This window comes from Phyllobates terribilis, unplaced genomic scaffold, assembly GCF_046119375.1.
Source record: "Phyllobates terribilis strain yellow unplaced genomic scaffold, ASM4611937v1 Scaffold_5__5_contigs__length_657084704, whole genome shotgun sequence".
Taxonomy (NCBI): Eukaryota; Metazoa; Chordata; class Amphibia; order Anura; family Dendrobatidae; genus Phyllobates; species Phyllobates terribilis.
The window spans coordinates 566,921,051-566,945,163 of NW_027362765.1; the positions used below are offsets into that span (position 1 = coordinate 566,921,051).

At 41.1% G+C, this 24,113-nt stretch overlaps 1 protein-coding gene across 4 annotated transcripts in view; it reads right to left on the reverse strand.

Moving 5' to 3' along the window:
- Positions 1–24,113, reverse strand: part of WAPL (WAPL cohesin release factor) — a 75,546-nt gene that overhangs the window by 33,989 nt on the left and 17,444 nt on the right. For all 4 annotated transcript variants that reach the window (XM_073685866.1, XM_073685864.1, XM_073685867.1 and 1 more), the window contains 7 exons: positions 11,873–11,982; positions 8,627–8,722; positions 7,160–7,309; positions 4,709–4,845; positions 2,636–2,747; positions 2,217–2,441; positions 991–1,102 (listed from right to left, as the gene is read on the reverse strand). In XM_073685866.1, the coding sequence (XP_073541967.1) occupies positions 991–1,102; positions 2,217–2,441; positions 2,636–2,747; positions 4,709–4,845; positions 7,160–7,309; positions 8,627–8,722; positions 11,873–11,982 (942 nt within the window). The remainder of the gene's footprint in view (positions 1–990; positions 1,103–2,216; positions 2,442–2,635; positions 2,748–4,708; positions 4,846–7,159; positions 7,310–8,626; positions 8,723–11,872; positions 11,983–24,113) is intronic.

A 24,113-nucleotide genomic window follows, 5' to 3' on the forward strand; every position in this document is an offset into this window, starting at 1 on the left:
CTGGTAAGTCATATGCCGACTCCATGAGGGCTCACACGCTGATCCCACATCTTTACCAGCAGATGTTGGCTGTGATAATCAGCAATCATCTGCCTCTAGCAGCAGAGGGTGGAACGGAGCTCTGCCCCTGGCAGTTAACCTGTTAAATGCTGCTGTAAATATCTGACAGACTGTACTGACAGCATGCCAGCAAGGGGGCACATCATTGTATGCACCCATCGGCACACCCATAACGCGATCGCGGGGCACCGATGGATTGCCATGTGGTCTTCTGAAGACCTCTGTGACCAGAATTACTATTCTCCTGTGAATGGCAGCCCATGGCTTGTGTTCAAAAGGAGACAGTGATCTCTGCTATATACAGAAATACTGTGGCATTGCTGAATAAAGCACAAGTGAAGGGATGGTCACAGGTTCAAGTCTTTGAAGGGGACTAACAAAGTGAAAAAAAAAAAACTTCCAAATTTTTTTTTCCATTCTTTTCCCACTGTATTTGTAACACTAACACACACACACACACACATTTAAAAATTAAAGAAAATAAAGAAAATACACATTTGGGTATCACTACATTAGTAAAAGTCTGATCTGTCAAAAATATAGAATTAATCCAATTAGTAAACTGAGTAACTAGAAAAAAAAAATCAAAAACAGTAAGAATTGCCTTTTGTTGGCCACTGTAACAACACAAAATGTAGTAAGAGGCGATCAAAACATAGTATCTACACCAAAATATCAATAAAAACCATCGGCTCAGGACGCAAAAACAAGCCCTCAAATCTATCTCTACAGAAAAATAAAGTCATAGCCCTTGGAATAAGGGGAGTAAGGGGCTAAAAAGACAACTAAATCAAGGTACTGGGAAAGCTATTGAGTAAAAAGACATGCACTATATATTAACCATCTCTGTAGTCAATATAAGAAATATTATAGAATTCCATTTTTTGTAATTTGGCTTAGCTACCAGTCATTTTATTCTATGAAACATACCTTTATCTACTATATGGTCCAGTCCGCCTAAAAGTCTAAGCTCTTCTTTAAACCAATCTCCTGCACGCTTGGAGGTCAAAGATAACAAAGTCTCCATAGCTAGATGGCCACTCTGAAAAGTAAGAATAAATATTATATACGGAAAAGTGGTATTAACCTATAGCAGACGTTCATCATGGTGAAGTTTCATTTATGTACCATCCACCTTTCGTGTCTCCCCTATTACCTCATAGGTTGTAAGCTTGAGACCAGGGCCCTCACTCCTCTTGCTATGTGTTAATTTATGTGATTATTGTTATTCAGTAATGTATTTTACAGTCTGTATAAGTCCCTTCTAAAATCTAAAGTGCTGCAGAATATGTTGGCGCTATAGAAATAAAATTATTATTATGTAGTGTGTTTGAATTTCTTACCATTTGAGTTACAGGGGTTTTCCATTTTCAGGAAAGTTGTGTAATCAGTATGTTTATATATATAAAAAAAAAATAAAAAATTAAGCAAAACTCTGCTTTACTCGCACTCCTCGGGTCCAATGCTGAGTCCACAATGCAGCCCTGGCACCCGTTATTGTCCACAGCGCAGATGTCATATCAACAGTGCTGCGGTGAAACAGGGAGCTCAGTATCTCTGCAAATGTAAACAGCACGAGTGACTGAGGTTACAGATTGGCTGCAGCGCTGTCTTGATGTCAGAGCTAGACAACCACCACCAGGGCAGTAGTGGTGATTCAGCACTGGACCTGGGGAGTAGAGTAAAGCAGACCTGGAAACATAACTTTCCTAAACACAGAAATTCCCTTTAAATAGTTTGAAGCCACAGCTATCGAGAGGCCTCATACAAGTCTTTTTGTAGCATTTGTAAAACTTCTATTTATTCTAGTCATTAGTTTGTGAAGAAAAACCATCAACAGCACAAACCTGAAAGTCTGCCATCCAGTATGTAATATTCATCATAAGTGATGGCTACCAACAAACAACTGGAGGGATACACACCAGCTATGATGCTTTTTGATGAGCACATTTAAGTGTTATTTGTGTAGTTATAAAGGTTACCTTTTATGGATTTCTGGAGAACAGGCATTTGCTCCTGATGTCACACTTCTCATCCTGGAGACCTGACTGTTCAGCGCTCGGGTCTGAGCAGACCACATGTATGTGCAGTATATGGTGACTCCTAACAAACAGCAGTTGAATAGAGTACCACAGCACACCATAGACACAACTTACCGTGATGTTTTCCAAGTCTAGATGTTTGTTGTGGACTGTTTCACAGAGCTTCCTAATTTTCTCTTTTATTTTGTTCATATCCTTCTCATTCATGTGCCAGGAGGTGGTATCTTGCTCCATTTCTAGAAGTCTGATCATAAGGTCTAGACTTGCTCGGTCAAGGTCCATGTTTAAACGGTCTCTGCTGAGTATGTACATGAGTGCAGCGGTACAAAGTGCTAAATTCTGATGAGAGAACAATAATTAATAAAAAAAAAAACAAGAAAAAAACTAAACAAACATGTTAACAGTGGCTTAGCAGCCAGTCTCAACTATGGACTGTACTCAAGTCAGTGTTGCTGTGATTACTACAAAGTTGTATCTACAGATGTACAGACTGTTGCGATGCTTTAGCACAAAAAAAGAAGATGAAGATTTACCGGGTGATGCTGACTATCATCCAGTGTTTTAAAGACCATGGCTACCATCCCATGTGCTCGCAGGTGCATTCGGAAACTTGGCATTGCACACTTAGTTGCCAAGCTGATAACACTGAAAAATAAAGACACATGTTGTATAAAACCACTTCTCAACCAATAATGTGATGTAACATACAAGCAATAAGCCAGTGCCATCTAAAGTGGGGAAAAAAAAAAGAAAAAAAATCACAAAGTATGCCTTTTGTGATCATGTAATAAAAGCAAAACTTATTTCAATCCAGTCTTCATTACATGTCACTTTTTGGCACCTCAGTTAGAAAACCAACGTAAAAGAAGAAGAGGGCGATATCCGATAACTAGGCTTTAAAAGGACACCATGAACGAAACATCAACACTCTGCACTTATTGGAGAGCCAAGTTCTCGACAGAAGTCAATGGAAGGTATTGATTCCAGGGGATGCAATGTAATGGCCAATTTCCAGAGCAGAACTCACAAACAAGCCAAATTAGAGATCGTAACTGATGGAGAACGTCCTAGCAGAATATCAGCAGCACGCTCCCACTACTTTCCATCTCTCTATAGAGATATAAATTATAAATGTATCTATTAGTTTGCAGCAGAAATGGATCAGTAAATTTAAAAGATTTAATACTATTAATGAACCTGCTTCAATCAAGCTGAGCTTAGATATTTGGTATATTGTTAAGCCATGGTTATTAATGGGTTTGTATTAAGTTAATAAGTTATCACCTATGCAAAATAAATAAGTGATAAATGCTTGACCACTGGGACCCCAAGATCTGGAGAACAGGGCTCTGAAGAGTACAAGCATGACCTTAGAGTTCACTCATGTGCGTGATCTGTCTGTATACAACTTGGGTATTGCTGTAATGGCAATTATTGTCGTAAAGAGTAAAACCTTTTAAAAAAATAAAATAAAAGAACAAGCCACCATAGGGCTATGTCAAAGGAAAAAAATATGATCTTGGAAAGAGAGGAAAACACAAACGCAAAAGTCTGAAAAAAACCTGTATAGTCAAGAAAATGGTAAGAATACTACATAAATACAGATTCCCACATGCAACAGACAGATAAAAGTATGTGGACATCTACACGCCATTCATGGACATTCCATGAAGAAACCATAGAAATTAAGTGGAGCCCCTCTTGCAGCTATGCCGAGTCTTTCCAGAAGATTCTAACGTCCGTCTGTAGGGATTTGTGGCCATTCAGGTAGAGCGTCTGCGAGGTCAGTCACTGATGCTGGAGAAGGGCTGGCTGGCATTCAGTGTTCACAATATGCTCAGGCCGTCCTAGGTACTCCACAAACCAGGTCTTCGTGGACCTCACTTTGTCTTCAGATGCCCAGATATACTGAACTAGGGAAAGGCAAACCTCTTCAGACAGTATGATCAGGAGTCTAGTGGGATTGCTCTCCAGACCATGCCAGCCAGCCCTCGACATTGCAGTGACATGCGGCTTGGTCATGGAGACCGATATTAGATAACTCTATAGTGACTTATGTAGTAGAGAAGTTGAAGTTTAGGTGCCATACACACCAGCACTCGGGGGGCTTTTTCTGACTTACTACGGTCTACTGCTCCTAGCTGAGCTGTTACCACTAGTGTTGAGCGAGTATGTTCTATTAACCCTTTCGCTGAGTATGCTTGGGCCGAGCTCCGAGTATTTATAGCTGCTCAGTGATGAGGTTGAATCGCTCCCGTGTGCATGATTTGCAACTGTTTGACAGCTTTATTACATGTGAGGAATGTCTATTTCTTACACATCCCTCACATGTAATAAAGCTGTCAAACAGTTGCAAATCATGCACACGGGAACGATTTAACCTCATCATCGAGCAGCTATAAATACTCGGAGCTCGGCCCGAGCATCCTCGGACAGAACATACTCGCTCAACCCTAGTTACCACTCATATTTTGCACTAGTAACACTTACATTGTGTATGGGAACTAAACAATCGGTAGGGTCACATACACACTGCCAGACATCTCACAATGTGTCTGCCATCCCAGAAAGCTGCCAGTATAAAGGCAGGTGTAGTTTCATCTCACCTAAGGCATCTTGTGTTTATGGGCTGATTACTCTTCAATCCACTCAGCAGATACTCGATATCATCCGTGAACTCCTGATTTTCACCAAACTCCACCACATCATTGAAGTGCTTCACATGTTGGACAACTGTGTACAGCTGGAAGGCAAAACACATGTATATGACTCTTAGTGCTGATATTCAAGAGAGTAAAAATTCACAGCAATTCACTCATTAACAGTAATAGCAGAGTAGTCTTATGCTTCTTATTCCTATGACAAAACCCCACTGTCTGCCAGGTCCGAGGGTCTGAGCAAACATACTGGTATAAACCAAAACTCATGCGACCGATGTCAGGCTGGCAAGCAAACTGTGCAGGCAGCTAATGTGAGGCGGCTCCCTTTACTGCTGGGGTGAAGGAAAAGAACATTCTGTATGTAAAACTCAAATTGCAATAGCGCTATCCTTTTCACAAACAGAGAATACCAATCTGCATAAAACGTCGCAGTCTATGGCTATGTGCGTAAAATACTATGCAAAATTCAAATACAGGTTAAAGGCACTAATGAATCTCCATGTCCGTAGCTAAATTAATAAATATAATTAGAATAGATATCCTCTATGTTAGATGAATTGAATCCTACATGAAAAAAAATTCTCCTATGCTTTTCTAGGCATAGATGGACCGTTCCTGGATATGTCAGAACGTAGAGAAAAGGAAATTTAGCACACTTAATGTCATGAGCTGAAAGCAGGTGGATCTTCCAACTAAATACTCTCAGACCTACTGGTATGAATAGTGAGATTGTTCAATTATCCTCAACCGGAAAAAGCTCTATCAGGTGTCCTGATTAGAGGTAACCATAGGGCATTTACACTCGCCTATAAAAGACTATGAACCGCTGGCCGACCGAAATCGCTGAGGAAGGAGGACATTACCTCCAAAACACGTAGGATAACGAATTACTGTTTTTTATTCCCCCATGGGGAGACACGGATCGAGGTCTGATAGGTTATTCCCCACTCAGCTAATCCTGATTCAATGAATCATCTCTACGTTGTGACATAACCAGTAACGATCCACCTCACATCTATGTACAGGTAGGCATAGGAGAATTTTTCTCATGTAGGATTCAATGCATCGAACACAGAGGATAATTATATTTATTCATCCAGCTTTGGGCATAAGGAGCTTAATTAGTGCATTTAACCTGTATTTGAATTATTCTGTATAAAGGTTTACATAAAGCAGAGGTAAATTATCTTACCCAGCTCCCTTTAATGATGAATAAGGGTGAAATCATTGAGGTTCACAGGTTTTTGAGGCGGACAATAAACCTGAAAATACTAAATATTACATGCTTAAAAAACACCCATTACAGCTTCATAGTCCCATATCCCGCCCATCCTTATAGTCACAAGTACAGAGCTAGCTTCCTAACTTTAATGTCAAAAACTGAATGCTGGCTCTCAAAGTAAAAGAAATAGCACTTATTCACGTTGCATCGCGTCAGTCCACATCACTAAAGCAGCGAGGAAAGCTCTGGTGCCAGTTATTCATCACTGCACTTTATTATTGTATGTGCAGAGGCTGGAGATCATCAGGTCTTGGCCATTAATACAACTTACTGCACTTTATCTTGCCAGAGTCTACGATCATGGCTCTGCTGTTTCTATATTTGATGCACTTTATGGCATGCAGCTGTCAGAATCTACCATTGGGGCTCAGAGCTACATTACCTTATTCTCAGAGCCAAATAGTGGCTCCTGATTATTTTTTTTTCTGACAGCAATCTGAGTTAAACAATTGGATTCCGATATGAATTTAGTATTTTATTAGCTGCATTTAGCTTCCAGATGGGAACAGTTTATACACACTGGGAGAAAGGCACTGAGGCAAAATAATTGTTACAGGCATTACTACATATACACACTGTTCTAACAGAGCATTGAGGATAGTAGCAGTGCGTTGTAGGCAGACATACACGGATGCAATATATTGCTTGTGGTGCTTAAAGGGAATTTGTCAGCAGGTTTTTGTTACCTCATCTAAGAGCAGCCTGATGTAGGCAGAGAGAAGCCGAATCCAACGATGTATCACTTACAGTAGATTACGGGGAGCAGCGGTTCTGACACTGTTTTTAGATTTAGCAATGCAGCAGAGGTGAGGAAGCTAACTCCGCCCCCACCAGGCTCTGTATATACAATGGCCATAGACAGTGAGCTGCTCATCACAGCAGGGGGCGTGTCGGCCAGGAGGCAGGAGCTGCTGTGTTCCAGCAATGATAAGCTACTGGTGATAAAACAATCATTGCAGGCAAACAAAACAACAGAGCTTGCTAAGAGAAGCTGAAATATATGTTAAAACCTCTAGCTCATGCTGTCTTCAAATTACATAGCAAAAGCTGCTGACAGATTCCCTGTAAACTGTTAAAAAGTGATCAGTGCAGAAAGGAAAGCAGAGAAGACTCGCCTCTTTGTGCTCCTTCCTGCATTTCAGCGCAGTTACAATGTCTTGATATGGCTGGGTGGGGATCGTCACAGTCTTAATAACTTTAGGAGGAGGAGCTGGTGCTTTGAAAACACCATCATCTTTTGGAGTTGAAGTCTCTGAAGGCTTTGCCTGCAGACAGTGAAAAAATTGTTATATAAAAGAACAAATGCAAACTATGAAAGGTGGTAAATACAAGCACAAAACTAAAAGTATTGACATTTTTAGGTGAGGCTGTAGTCAGACTGAACAATTACTGCAGACTTGTCAGCAGACTGCACCACTGCTCCCTGCATGATGACCGGTCACCCAGAGAGGCTGAGGAGGCAATGTCACCCGATATGCCATTACTAGGGACATCGCTTCAGAAGGGCACAAGGATTAAAGGAATATTACCAGGGAGCCAGTAACACCAGAGAGAGACTTTTCATTTCTTACCCCTACTTAAAGAAGTAGTCCACTACTGTGACACTGATGCTCTTTCCGTAGGATAGGGCATCAATGTATGATCGGCCGGGCCCTGCCGATCAGCCGTTATCGGTGCCGGCGGCAGCGGCCGGAAGACCTTACCTGCGGTGCTTGGCCATCAAGTTGTAGTGGCCGTCGCTTGTAACTGCACATCCGCCTCCTATTGAATTGAATGGGAGGCAGATGTGAAGTTACAAGTGGCAGCTACTACAACTTGACGGCCAAGCACCGCAGGAAAGGACGTCCAGCCGGCGGCAGCTGCCGGAGACAACCAAACAGTTGATCGGCCGGAGTGCTGGGTGCTGGACCCTGGCCGATCATACATTGATGCCCTATCCTAAGGATAGGGCATCAATGTCAAAGTAGTGGACAAATTCTTTAATGACTGTTAGATCTCATATCTCCAGTTCTGAGGACACTCAGACGAATAACCCTGATAAACGCTATAAATTAGCTGCAGTGACTTTCAGTTGGCATCTAATAAAGTCTTGGAGAATTTGATAAAATGAAATGAACTACAAAAAAAAAAAAAAAAAAAAACTAAAAAGACTTTTCCAAAGTGGGCGAAAAGCAGAGAACTTCTGCCAACAGATCTACATTCTTTGGGACTAATGAAAAGCATGGATAGCAGAAGCTTCACCGGTCATGCAGAGAAGTGAAGTATCCTGGTCTCAGCTCTGATAAACCCAGACGATGCCAAGTGGTTTTACACGCACAAACCCTTCACTGAAGGGCACTGAATGGAAAAGAGCAGTCTGGCAAAACAGGCCGTGACAGGTCTGACACTACAAGTGCTTAATGCACGCAGATCTGGAAATTTCACATTATATTTGGATAAATGCCTGGCTAAGTAGGAGAAGACGCAAAAAAATTAACAACACAGTGTCAAAACTGCAGAAGTCATTGAGAATTGCCGAAGGCTTGTGAAAATAAGAAATCCCCACATATTCCACATGCTCTCACAAGTTAGCCATTACTTACGGGTGCAGACGGTACTTTGGACGCAGGTACAGAAGGAAGCTCTTCTGCCTCCGGATGGTTCCAGTGTCTCGCATTATAGACCGCTTTTGTTGGAGACTAGGAACAGAATAATTACATAATCAAGTACACTCATTTCTCTAATACACGGCAAATGTGTATCAATTCACTAATAAATCTCAGCGAAAACTTCTGCAGTGGAAACCTCTTTGTTTGATTCACAAAGCACCAGGGCATGGGATGTCTACATAAAGATTTATGGACATTTTCTATATGTAGATTTGCTGCAAAATATTTTTGTGTGCATTATCTATAGCGGTGGATAGGTGACACAAAACCTATATATATTGACCTCCCCGATGCTCCTGTTGTAAAGGTGGCCTGGTCCCCGTTAGGCATCTCTACCTGGTCTCTGGCAATAACGCCTTGTTACATGTTGCCGCTGCAGTGCACAACAATCCTGTGTCATCCTGGGACAAACACATGACAAAGGACAAGCTTTTCTGTGGCAGACACACTGCAATCACATGTACACAAACATTTTCTACAGGACAAAATCCACACACTGCATCAGATACACAGACCGTTTTGCACTGGTGAGTAGTAGGTCATAATACCGTATGAATTCCTATAGTATCTTGTACATGTAAACGTTGTCACTGCACATGCACAGTTTATTGTATTGCGCATGTGTACTACGCTATGAGAGATGCCGAAACCTCGTGCTACTGGTCTTCCTCGTCACCAGCTGGTAATCATCTAATTATATTATATATACATACACACACATAGTTGTCAGGCAAATGTTAACTGCACATTTGTCCCTGAGGAAGCTACAATTGTGGCGATACATGTGGGGGTCCGGTCCCTCTTCCTACCGAATGATTGGCACAGGTTTTACACGAATGCATTGTTTATTATGGATTATTGAACTTCGCCTTGCACATGATAGTTTTCCTTTTGCCGCGCTTTATACCTTGCAGTGCCAATAGACAATGATTGTCTTTGTTGTTATGTGATATCTCTCACATGCTCATTTTTTCTCATACGGATGTTTTTGATGTAGGATATTTTCTGTTGATATATATGTCATTTGTGATCATTCTGTGCTATATGGCATTGGAGTTTTACTGTGTGTTTTTCTCCTTCATCCCTCTATACATATTGGCAGTTATTTTGGTATTTTACATTGCATCACATTACTAACAGAGGCAAGTATCACATGTGTGTTCACATTTATCTGTGTCACCTGGTGAATCAGTGTGGCCACAACTTTATTATAAGTTGTATGGCCAATTTTGTAAGCCAGGGGATTTTTTTCATCATTTTTTCGCTTGTTTATTTTTAAAGAGATCCCGGTTTATTGCACATTCTTTTTCTCTTCCCCTTCATTAGAAGATGTGGGGTGCCGCTGGTGTCACTCACCATCTCTGCCCCTGACTGTTTTCTTTCACAACAGCTATGGCATCATTGGAAGTAAAAGCAGAGTGCGGGCGCTGCACTCACATCTGCCACAGCGTCCATCACCCATGATCCAGGGCATCTTCAGAGGGGGCAGCAATGCAAGAAGCCAGTGAGTAACTGCAGCGCTGCCCCGATGACATCCTGTTCCAGGAAGGGTGATGGACGCTGAGGAGAGAGGGCAGCCCCAGCCTTTTGTGACGTCACATTTGAGACTCCTCTTCACAGGAAGTACAATTAAAAATAAAACACAATATTTAGAGATAAAGTAGATAGGGAGAATAGGTTATTGTGTAATAAAGCCAATTCTAAAAATGGTTAGGGAGTAAGGATAGTTACAAAAAACATTTTTTGTGCTCTACCACTCAAGTGCAAAAAAACCCCTAAAAAACAAATAGGACTTAGTATAAAAAATATATATGTACATTTGCTTGTCTCTCCATTTTTTTGAAACTGGTAAGGTTTTCATTTTTTTGGTCAATGGAGCTCTGTTAGATTTTATTCTTGTGGGGATAAGTGACATTTTTATTGATACCATTTTAGGTTCGATACGACGCTTCTTATTGCATTTATTCACAAAGTTGCAGGGACTGAAAAAGAACCCAACATAATTCTGGTGTTTTGAGGTTTTTTTTCCTCCTCACAGCGATTCCTCGTGGGCTTTATTTTTCAATAGGTCATACTTTTACTAACACATTCATACCAAATATGTATTTTTTTCTTTATCTTTAATTGGGGGGGGGGGGGGATGATGCAAATTATTATTTTTTTTTTTCAATTTGTATCCAGTCGGACGATCACCTGAATCTGTGACCGTCCGACCACTTTTACTATGCACTGCAATATCATGGTATTGCAGTATAGAATAAAAATCTCAGGTTCCTATCAACACCAGTCACAGTCATGACAGGCATAGGGGTCTTCAGCAGAACCTCAGCTATCATTGTAACCCATCAGCGCCCTGTGATAGCTAATGGGCGCAGGGAATGGCACAGCCTCAGATAAAAGCATAAGATACTTGTGAACCCGGCCGTATGGCATATGCAAACAGTCTTTTTACTGAAAATTTGGAGACTTGGAAGTTTCTGTTGGTTCCAATCAGGGCAACATAACATTTTTTTGACCACTTTTTATTCGGATTTCTCTGAATTTATACTTTTTTTTTTAATCAAATAATTTTTACTTAGTCCCACTATGGGACTATCTTCCACTTTGATGGCGGATCTGATGCACTGCAACACTTCTGTACTACAAGCTTCAGAGCTGTCAGTATTACATGGACACATGAATTGTGAAACACTGCTTATGGCAGGGCTTAAGTTCACTGTAGCAGGCAGATCCCAGAGGCCATCAGTTGGCCTTGGGCATGCCATAGCAACAATCCACACCCAGCAATGGCCTTGCAGAGGTGCCAAGAGGATTAACCGTATAGATACCATTGTTGATACTGACATATAGGGGGTTAAAGGACTACAAATCGTGCTAGCACCAATCGTGGCAGATGCAGCATACTATAGCCGACATCGTCTACCTGTGCCTGCAGGGGCAGGCGCGATACACTTATTCTTCAGTGCCTAAAAAGGCACCACTGAGGAAAAAAAAAAAAAAAAAGGCACATCAGCGGTCATTAAAAGGTTAAAGCTCCAGCAAGCACTGTCCCCTTCTTTATACTGGATATGAAGAAGTTTTAAACCAATTGATGCTATAACTTAACAGGTTTACTTTACACAAGTTTTAATAGCATTTATTATAATAAATAAAACAACCAAGATGCACCAAAATATTTACCCGTTTTGGTCCACTGAATATTTTCCGGGCGGCATCCTTACTTTTGTCTCCTTGTCTACTAGCAGGCTTTTTAAAGACATCAGGTACAGCATATGGATCATCGAGAAAGTCTAAATCATTCAAAAAAGGAAAGAACATAGAGCATTCAGAAATAGTACAGCAGATCAGTAAGAGCAAAATCATTATTTTTAGAAAAAAAAGTCACATTTTCCACACAAATGACTTTTTCTTCACTATTTTGGCTCAAATTACAGTTTCTATTCTTTTAAAGGGAATCTGTCACCCCCTGGGAGTTATCAGACCACTACTATGGGCATACAGGGTATAGAAAAGTAATTCTATACATACCTGTATGGCCCATGGTAGAGGTCTGATTGCAGAGAAAAGTAGTTTTATACTTTTGGTTTTTAACAGGCTTGGTGCCCGGGGGACGCTAAGCAATGCCCGCCTATCTGCTTATTATTCCCCTAAACTGCCGCCTATTAGCCTAGTTACCATTTTCCCTCCCCCGCATGTCACAGGGCGCTGTGATGTGCGCTTTCCTGCCTCACCTCCCGGCGAATGGGCAAAGAGTGGCTCTTATAGACCGCGCTTTGTATGAGCACAGTGTCACAGAAAACCTACTTGTTATGCGCTGGGAGTCACTGGAGCGGAAGTCACAGTGACTCCCTGGCGCCTGCACAATGGAGCACTGCAGCACTGTGCTCACACAAACCTGGCCAGGGGGAAACAAAGCGCGCTCTATAAGAGCCGCGCTCTGCGCATGCGCCGGGAGGTGAGGAAGGAAAGAGCACTGTGACGTGCGGGGGAGGGAGGGAAAATGGTAACTAGGCTGACAGGCAGCGATTACGGGGAATAATAATCAGAGAGGCAGGCATTGCTTACGCCAAGCCTGTTGAAAACCAAAAAGATAAAACTACTTATCTCTGCAATCAGACCTCTGCTATGGGCCATACAGGTAAGTATAGAGTTACTTTTCTATACCCTGTATGCTCATAGTAGAGGTCTGATATTGCCCAGGAGGTGACAGATTCCCTTTAAACCCCATCCTGGAAAATGACTTAACCATACATCAAGACAGTAAATGCTTTCCTACGATGTAACAAACCATTATTTCTCAGGGATGGCACGAGCGCAGACATTGTATGATACTGGGGTTCAAACAGAGCTTATTGGAGCAAAAAGAACTAACCACGGACTCTGTGCCCGCCATGAAGCTCAGCCAATCAGATTCCAAGGGGAATAAAAGGTTACCTGTCAGTCAAATAATGACATGTAGTACTGGTTATTGTATAACCTAAGTTGTACAGAGTATTATCAATGTAATAATTGAAAAACAAAAAATACCCAAATGATCAAGTCCTTTTCTGGGACCACTGAATATTGAACAAAAAAATAAATAAATTATATATAAATATATATATATGTATTTTATAATATACCGGTACACACACACCTCAAAAAAATAAAGGGAACACTTAAACAACACAATGTCAATCACACTTCTGTGAAATCTACCTGTCCAGTTATGAAGCAAAACTGATTGTAAATCAATTTCTCCTGCTGTTGTGCAAATGGAACAGACAACAGGGAGTGGTTCTGTAAGTGGGGACCACAGAACATTTCTCTGTTCTCATCCTTTTTGACTGTTTTGGTCACTTTTGCATTTTGTCATTGCTCTCACTCCTAAAGGTATAGTAGCATGAGGCGGTGCCTACAACCCACAGAAGTTGCTCAGGTAGTGCAGCTCATCCAGGATGGCACATATCAATGCGAGCTGTGGAAAGAATGGTAGCTGTGTCTGTCAGCACAGTGTCCAGAGCATGGAGCAGATACCAGGAGACAGGCCAGTACACCAGATGTGGAGGGGGCCGTAGGAGGGCAACAACCCAGCAGCAGGACTGCTACCTCCTCCTTTGTGCAAGGAGGAACAGGAGAGGCAGTGCTACAGCCCTGCAAAATGACATCCAGCAGGCCACTAACATCCATGTGTCTGCTCAGCTACAAACAGACTCCATGAGGGTGGTATGAGCGCCCAGCATCCACAAGTGGGTGTTATGCTTACAGCCCACCATGCAGGGTGATTGGTGTTCTCTTGCAAATGCCAAGATTGGCACCCTGTGCTCTTCACGGGTGAGAGCAGGCTCACACTGAGTACGTGACAGATGTCAGAGTCTGGAGACGCCGTTGAGAATGTTCGGCTGCCTGCCACATCCTCCAGAATGACCAGTTTGACAGTAGGTCAGGAATGTTGTGGGGAAGCATTTATTTGGAGGGTCTCACAGCCCTCCATATGCTAGCCAGAGGTACCAGGATGAGATCCTCAGAACCATTGTGAGACCATATACAAGTGCAGTGGGCCCTGGGTTCCTTTTGATGCATGACAATGCCAGACCTCATGTGGCTGGAGTGTGTCAGCAGTTCCTGCAAGATGAAGGCATTGAAGCTATGGACTGGCCGCCCGTTCCCCAGACCTGAATCCGATTGAGCACATCTGGGACATCATGTCTAGTTCCATCCAACACCACGTTGCACCACAGACTGTCCAGGAGTTGGCCGATGCTTTAGTCCAGGTCTGGGAGGAGATCCCACAGGAGACCATCCGCAACCTCATCAGGAGCATGCCCAGGCATTGTAGGGAGGTCATACAGGCACATGGAGGCCACACACAATACTGAGCCTCATCAGGAGCATGCGCAGGCGTTGTAGGGAGGTCATACAGGCACGTGGAGGCCACACACAATACTCAGAATCATTTCCATTTCTTGAGGCATTTCCACTGAAGTTGGATCAGCCTGTAATTTTACTTTCCACTTTGATTTTGATTATCATTCCAAATCCAGACCTCCATGGGATATTGATTTTGATTTAAATTGATCATTATTATGTTTTATTGTTCTCAATGCATTGCACTAAGTAATGAATAAAGATTGAAATATTCCAGTTGCAATTCAGTGATATCTAGGATATACAGCTCCAGCAAAAATTAAGAGACCACTGCAAAATTTTCATTTTCTCCTATTTTTCTCTTTATAGGTATATTTTTGAGTAAAATGTACATTGTTGTTTTATTCTATAAACTACTGACAACATGTCTCCGAAATTCAAAGCTAAAAATGTTGTATTTGCAGCAAATGAGAAATCATCAAAATAATAAAACAAACAGTGCTTTCAGACCTCAAATAATGCAAAAAAAACAAGTTCTAATTCATTTAGGCTGTGTGCCCACTATGCGTTTTTCAAGGGTTTTTGCCGCAGAATTTCTGCAGCGAAAACGCTTAAACGCTTGGTAATACGTGCCCCATGGTCCCCAATGATAATCCGCATGTGCTGTGCACATGCTGCGGAAATTTCCACTGTGGATTATTCATTGCGGAAAAATCCACAGCATGTCCATTAATTTTGCGGAAATGTGGCGTAATTGCCGCCATTGACTTGCATTGAATCGCATAATATCTGCATGACTACATGTGCACATACGGATATTAAGCGATTCAATGCGCGGATGGTACCCGGGTCTGGAGAAGAGGAGACTCTCATCCAGACCCGGGTACCATAGTACCTGTAGTTAAAAAAAACAACAACAACAAAAAAAAACCCATTATACTCACCTTCCGATGGCCCCGTCTCCTGTACGGTGCGCTTCTGGTGTCTTAGTCAGCGGTCGTGTGATTGGTCACATGACTAAATGACGTCATGGAAGGTACTTTTACACCACCGCGAGCCGTCCGAGACACCGGGCGCACTGGAGAAGGAGACCGAGGGCCAACGGAAGGTGAGTATAATGGTTTTTTATTATTATTTTTTTATCATTTTTATTCTTTTTTTAACTATTAACTTGGTCACAATATATAAATCCATGCCAGTTGCATGGATTTATATAGTGTGAACAAGTTGTCAAGCACTTTTCCAAGTGATGCTAAAATCGCTTGGAAAAGCGCTTGATAACCCGCATGCAAAAATGCATGCAAAGACGCGGGACATACGCTTGTCCCTGGCAGGAAAAATGCATGTAAAATCCGCACGCGTTTTTCCTGCCAGGGAGATGCAGAAAAAATCCGGAGCATTTCTGCTTCATGGGTACTTAGCCTTAGAAACCATAATACTCATGTTTTAACTCAGGAAGAGTTCAGAAATCAATATTTGGTGGAATAACCATGATTTTTAATCACAGATTTCATGCGTCTTGGCATGCTTTCCACCAGTCTTTCACACTGGTTTTGGGTGACCTTATGCCACTCCTGGCACAAAAATTTAAGCAGTTCTCCTTTGTTTGATGGCTTGTGATTATCCATCTTCCTCTGTATTGCATTCCAGAGGTTTTCAATGGGGTTCAGGTCTGAAGATTGGGCTGGCCATGACAGGGTCTTGATGTGGTGCTCCTTCATCCACACATTGATTGATCTAGCTGTGTGGCATGGGGCATTGACCTGCTGGAAAAAACAGACCTCAGAGTTGGGGAACATCGCCTGAACAGAAGGAAGCAAGTGTTTTTCAAGGATAACCTTGTATGCGGCTTGATTCATACGTCCTTCACAAAGATTAACCTGCCCAATTCCAGCCTTGCAGAAGCATCTCTAGATCATCACCGATCCTCCACCAAATTTCACAGTGGGTGCAAGACACTGTGGCTTGTATGCCTCTCCAGGTCTCCGTCTAACCATTAGACGACCAGGTGTTGGGCAAAGCTGAAAATTAGACTCCTCAGATAAGATTACCGTACTCCAGTCCACTATGGTCCAATCCTTATGGTCTTTGGCAAACTTCAGCCTGGCTCTCCTTTGCTTCTCATTGATGAAAGGCTTTTTTCTAGCTTTACATGACTTGAGGCCTCTAGTAGCCTGTTACGAACTGTTCTTGCCGTGCTCTTCACCTCAGCTGCCATTTGCCATTCCTTTTGTAGGTCACTTGATGTCATCCTGCGGTTGCTGAGTGACATTCAAATAAGATGATGGTCATCCCGGTCAGTGGAGAGTCGCTTTTGCCCTCTGCCGGTCTGTAGCTTTGTTGTTCCCAAAGTCTGCTGCTTGACCTTGTTGTAATGGACTGGCGTCCTCGAAGTTTTAAGGATGGAGGCAACATGACGCTCACTGTATCCCTCTGCTAGTAAAGCGTAAAGCCAGAATTGAGCCCTTCTTTTCCTCACTCAAGACTTATTTTCAACTCCTTTGGCATGGTTAAAAGTTATTTTTTCATTCAAATTACTTTTGGGCGGGTGCGCGCGTATACATATATACACGCACACATTTATTATGCTATTATGAATTGCTATTTTTGTTCCCCATACCTCACAAAAAATATATAGAAAAAAAAATGTATATATCCCAAAGTAATACAAATAAAAACTATAGCTTGTTAAGTAATAACAGCTTTGTAGTAAAAAAAAAAAAACCTGAAAAATAAGTCTCACAATATAACTAGATTGTTTTATTAAAAAAAAAAAATTTCTTGTACAAAAGTAGTAAAACAAAAAAACCCTGATGGCAATTATACCCATGTTTTAGAAAAGTAAGATTTTTTTGCTTACTTTGCCTCCTAATGAGTATAATAAAGTGAAAACTGTACCCCTGAAAACTGTACCCCTTCATACAGCCAAGCTGGCAGAAAATTGATTTTCTACCATGCGTTTTTGCCGCTGCGGAAACACTTAAACGCATCGTGGGCACACAGCCTTAATCTTATAAATATACCCCTGCTGTGTACTGTGTAATGGCTGTGTCTGACCATACAGGAACATGGTCTGATCATACCACATCTCCTCGGCAGGGGAGGAAGCAAAATAGTATACAGACATTACAGCACGGGATCACAGCTGATATTTTTTGTGAGAAAGAATTTCTCTGCCTGTTTTTAAAAAATGTTTTACCTCAAAGAATGAATCATTTGCAACCCCATGCTGTCCTATCTGCATACTTTTTTGCTTCCTCCCCTGCCCAGGAGATGTGGTATGATCAGACCATGTTCCTGCACGGTTAGACACAGCCATTACACAGTACACAGCAGGGGCACATTTATAAGATTATCTCAGCACAGGAACTTTTTTTTAACCCCTTACTGATGGGACCAATTTTGCCCTTAATGACCAAGCCAAATTTTACAATTCTGACCTGTATCACTTTGTAGTAATAACGCTGAAGAGTTTCAACAGATGCCACCGATTCAGAGACTGTTTTTTCGTGACTTATTGTACTTCATGATAGTGGTAAAATTTATTCAAGAACACGTGCGTTTGTGAAAAAAAAAAAAATCTGAGATTTGGCGAAAATTCTGAAAATTTCACAATTTTCAAACTTTTCATTTTTATGCCCTTAAACCAAAGCGTTGCCACACAAAATAGTTAATAAATAACATTTCCCACATGTCTACTTTACATCAGCACAATTTTTGAAACATAATTTTTTTTTGTTAGGGAGTTATAAGGGTTAAAAGTTGACCAGTAATTTCTCATTTTTCCAACAAAATTTACAAAACCATTTTATTTATTTTTTTAGGGACCACATCACATTTGAAGTGACTTTGGGGGGTGGGGGGGTGTATATGACAGAAAATACCCAAAAGTGACACCAATCTAAAAACTGCACTCCTCAAGGTGCTCAAAACCACATTCAAGAAGTTTATTAACCCTGCAGGTGCTTCAAAGGAACTGAAGCAATGTGGAAGAAAAAAAAAATTAACATTTAACTTCTTTTCATAAAAATTTTACTTTAGACCCAATTTTTTTTATTTTCACAAGGGTAACAAGAGAAGAATGGACCACAAAATTTGTTGTGCAATTTCTCGAGCACGACGATACCCCATATGCGGGGAAAAACTAGTTTGGGCGCACGGCAGGGATCGGAAGGGAAGGAGCACTGTGTGACTGAACGCAAAATTGGCTGGAATCGAGAGCGGATGCCATGTTGTGTTTGGAAAGCCCCTGATGTGCCTAAACAGTGGAAACCCCCCACAAGTGACACCATTTTGGAAACTACACCCCTCAATGACTTTATCCAGGGGTATAGTGAGCATTTTGAACACACAGGTAAAACACAGAATTTGATAACATTAGGTCGTCATATTGAAGAAGTTAATCACTTTTTCAAGAGGCAACAAAGAAAAGTGGAGCATACAGATTGTTACCCACTATCTTACAAATGCAGCGATACCTCATATTTAATCAAAAAGTTCTGTTTGGACAAACAGCAGGAGCAATATTTGAATTTTGGAACACACATTTGACTAAAAGATGGCGGGCACCATGTCCCATTTGCAGAGCCACTAAGGCGCCTTAACAGCAGAAACTCCCCACAACCGACATTTTGGAAACTAAACCCCTCGAGGATTTTATCCAGGGGTACAGTGAGCATTTTGAACCCAAAAGATAGGACACAGAATTTGATAACACTTGATAGCAAAAATGGTGTTACCTCTTACAAAAGTGAAAAATTTGGGGCTAAAGCAAGATTTTTGTGAAAAAAAAAATTGAACTTTTTCAATATGATGAATATTGAAGAAGTTCATTTTTTTTTCTTTTCACAAAAATCTTGCTTTAGAGTTAACACCAAAAAGTGGACCCCAGTTTGTTACCCACTTTCTCACGAGCATCACCCCACACTTTTTTTTTTGGTTGTCTAGCAGCCGCAAAACAGGTGGGGCAGTGTCTCGAGCATTTCACAATACTGGGCGGATACCAGAGCACCCAATGCAAACTCGAGTATCGAGCACCTGCGCTCAACACTACTCTTCATAATTTTTTTTTTTTTAACTTTTGAAAAAACCTCAATCCTAACCTCAAACCCAACCCTACTGTGCATGCGCCCGCTATTTTATTTTCAGGAAGACGACGCAGAGGGCGAGGGTACGGAGCAGAAGAGACCAGAGGGGAGGGGAACATAATTTCTCTCTTCTGACATGATATACATGGCAGAGGAGAGAGAAATGATTTTAATAGCGGGCACAGTTTTTTTTTTCTGTGATTTTCCGGTCCCCAAATCATATGCTTGCCGTTATTCAGTGAATAACGGCGAACATGTGATCGGGGACCGGAAACTCCGGCCCTGATCATGTTCTCAAGGGTCTCTAGAGCGCTATACCCTTATTCCCGATTGCGGTTTTAAAATGGTGATGAGGGAATGATGCTTCTTAGCGGCCGCCATTTTAATGCATATCAGTGGTCGTTAAGGGGTTAAACATATCCAATTGTGAAAATTATTATTATTCCAGGATCTATACATTAAAATTAACTTTCTTTATGGAACAACCCCTTTAAGTTTTTTCATTGCATTTTTTTACATGCGTTTTACTTGCTGTCATTTTTGTCTCTTGTTGATGTGTCATGGTTTAACCACTTCGCGCCAGAGCCTGTTTTTGCCTTCGTGACCGGGCCAATTTTTTCAATTCTGACCACTGTCACTTTATGAAGTAATTACTCTGGAACGCTTCAACGGATCCCCCTGATTCTGAGATTGTTTTTTCGTGACATATTGTACTTCATGATACTGGTAAAATTTCTTCGATATCACTTGTGTTTATTTGTGAAAAAATCAGAAATTTGGCGAAAATTTTGAAAATTTTGCAATTTTCAAACTTTGAATTTTTATGCCCTTAAATCAGAGAGATATGTCACACAAAATAGTTAATAAATAACATTGCCCACATGTCTACTTTACATCAGCACAATTTTGGAACCAAAATTTTTTTTTGTTAGGGAGCTATAAGGGTTAAAAGTTGACCAGCGATTTCTCATTTTTCCAACAAAATTTACAAAACCATTTCTTTAGGGACCACATCATATTTGAAGTCACTTTGAGGGGTCTTTATGACAGAAAATACCCAAAAGTGACACCATTCTAAAAACTGCACCCCTCAAGGTGCTCAAAACCACATTCAAGAACTTTATTAACCCTTCAGGTGCTTCACAGGAATTTTTGGAATGTGGAAGAAAAAAATTAACATTTAACTTTTTTCACAAAAATGTTACTTTAGACCCAATTTTTTTTATTTTCACAGGGGTAACATGAAAAAATGGACCCCAAATTTTTTTGTGCAATTTCTCTTGAGCGTGCTGATACCCCATATGTGAGGGAAAACCACTGTTTGGGCGCACGGCAGGGTTCGGAAGGGAAAGAGCGCCATTAGACTTTTTGAATGTAAAATTTGTCTGAATAATTAGCAGACGCTATGTTGCGTTTGGAGAGCTCCTGATGTGCCTAAACAGTGGAAACCCCCCACAAGTGACACCATTTTGGAAACTAGACCCCTTAGGGAACTTATCTAGATGTGTGGTGAGCACCTTGCACCCCCAGCTGCTTCACAGAAGTTTATAATATTGAGCCGTAAAAATAAAATTTTCACATTTTTCCCTCAAAAAATGTTTTTCATTCCCTAATTTTGTATTATCATAAGGGTAACAGGATAAATTGCACCATGAAATTTGTTGTGCAATTTCTCCTGAACACGCTGATACCCCATATGTGGGGGAAAACCACTGCTTTGGTGTACGGCAGGGTTCGGAAGAGAAAGAAGCGCTATGTTGGCTGGGATAGGCAGCAGACACCATGTCACATTTGAAGAGTCGCTGACATGCCAAAACAGCAGAAACCCCCACAAGTGACCCCATTTTGAAAACTACACCTCTCAACGAATTCATCTAGGGAAGTAGTGAGCATTTTTTAATTTTTAAATTTATACCATTGGGCAGTGAAAAAAGCATAATTATATTTTTACCACAAAAAAATGTTTTACCCTCAGATTTTACATTTTCACACAGGGCAATGGGTAAAAATGGTGCCGAAATGTGTCACACAATTTCTTCTAAAAGTGTCAATACCCCATATGTGGCTGTATCGTACCACTTAGCCATACGGTGAGATTTGAGGGGGAAGGAGTGCTATTTGACAATTGGAGAACAAATTACTGTAGAATAGGCATTTGGATTTGGGAGAACAAAATTTTCTGAATTTCTTTTGGGGGGCAAGGACCATTTTGCTTTTCCAGAGCCTTTCTGCTACCAGTAACTTGGAAGTCCCTTATATTTTTAACAGATGATGGACCTGAGTGGGGACTAGCTTTTTTTGAGGACTGAGTTGAAGCTTTTATTGGGAACATTTTACATAACATTTATCCGGCGCTCTAGGCTGAGCACTTACATCGGGGTTTCCATCTAAATTTCCAAGTGATGTAATTCAGATGAAACCCCTGCAGGATCCATTCACTATAATGAGGCAGCAGAGTTACTCTGGACTCCGTCTGGCCTCTGTTTAGTGGTGTCCTTTTTTTCAGAAGTGCACAAAACTGTGGCCAACCGCACTTTTATGCACGCCTAAAACAAATGACACCGTGGGATCCCAGGCTAGACGGCGTCCACAGTGGCCTATATCTGCCTCATTACAGGGAATCTTCCATCATGGGTTCTGGCTGAATCACGTATTTCAGAGATTTACACGGAAACTCTGGTGTAAGTGCTCAGCGCAGAGCACAGGATAAATGTGAGCAGAGCCTTACTGGGATCTTTGGGAGACATAATAAACAAATCAGTAGCAGGTGAAGAATATTTGTTTTATTTATTTTTTATGCCGTTCCTTGTGCGGTATAAGTGATTAGATTACTTTATTCTTCGGGTCGGTGTGATTACAGAGATACCAGATTTAGATCGGGTTTTTATGACTGACAGCTGTCACACACTAAAATACGCTTTTTTTGCAAAATCTAGTTTTTGCATCACCATATTTTGAGAGCTATAATTTTTCCATATTTCGGCCGATAGTCATGTGACGGCTTGTTTTTTGCGGGACGAGTTGACATTTTTATTGGAACCATTTTTGGGTACGTGACATTTTTTGATCGCTTTCTATTCCGTTTTTTGGGAGGTAAAGTTAACAGAAACAAACACTTCAGGAATTGTTTTTTGAGGTTTTTTTTTATGCCGTTCTGCGTGTGGTAAAAGTGATCAGGCAGCGTTATTCTCCGGGTCAGTACGTTTACAGCGATACTACACTTACTGTATTTTTTTTATGTTTTGGCGCTTTTACACAATAAAACAATTTTATAGAAAAAAAAATATTTTTTTTGCATTGCTTTATTCTGAGCGCTATAACTTTTTTATTTTTCGGCTGATGGAGCTGTATGGCGGCTTTTTTTTGCGGAACAAGATGAAGTTTTCAGTGGTACCATTTTTATTTCTATTCCGCTTTTTGATCGCATTTTTTTCCACTTTTTGTTTGGCGATATGATGAAAAAGCATATTTTTTTGCTCCGTTTTTTATTTATTTTATTACGGTGTGCACAGAAGGAGTTAATTAGTGTGACAGTTTTATAGCTCGGGTTGTTTCGGACGCGGCGATACCAAATATGTGTACTTTTTTGGTTTTGTAATAATATACGGATTTATTGGTTTAATATTTTATTTATTTATTATTTATTTTGTGATTTTTTTTTTTTTAATAGTTTAAAAACTTTTTTTTTACATTTTTACTTAGTCCCTGTATGGGACATTAATTTTTATTTTTCTGATCACTGATCTCATGTAATGTAATAGACATATATTACATTACATGATATCTTCACTGACTGTTTCAGTCAGTTTCCTGTCTGGCATCAGCTACATACAGGCTGAAGCCAGACAGGAAGGACACCATATATGGCAGAGCTGGAGGCAGTCATGTGACCTCCAGCTGCCATAGCAACCCCAGGTCCTCAAACGAAACGGAGGTCTTCGGAGGTAAGTAAGACGACCCCCTCTCTTCCTGCTGTCTCCTATATGCCGCGATCACTATAGATCGCAGCATATAGAAGACAGCAAAGGGTTAACATCACTGGGACCTGATCTAATCAGGTCCCGATGATGTACCCTGTCAGAGCTAACGCTCTGCACCGGAATCGCAGTGCTTGCAGGACCCTGGGGGTCCTGAGCACTGCGAGACCACCCACCGCTTTTAAACGTCGGCGCTGCACAGAGCCCAGGCAGCGCGGACGTTTATCTACAGTGGGCGGTCGGGAACCGGTTAAATAAACAGATTGTACTGTCACGCTAATAGATTGAAGGTAGGGGAAAAAGTAGAAAGGAGAAGCACACAAATCTAGAAATAAATATCTCTAATGATCTTTAGGGTGGATTTTACAGTGAAAATGAACTTACACAATAATAAATTTTATATACAGTGGCTTGTAAAAAAAAAATCACTCCTCCTTGGCTTTTTACCCATTTTGTTACATATGTATTCAAATATTTTAGTAATCCCATTTGTGTGTGATGCATCAGCAC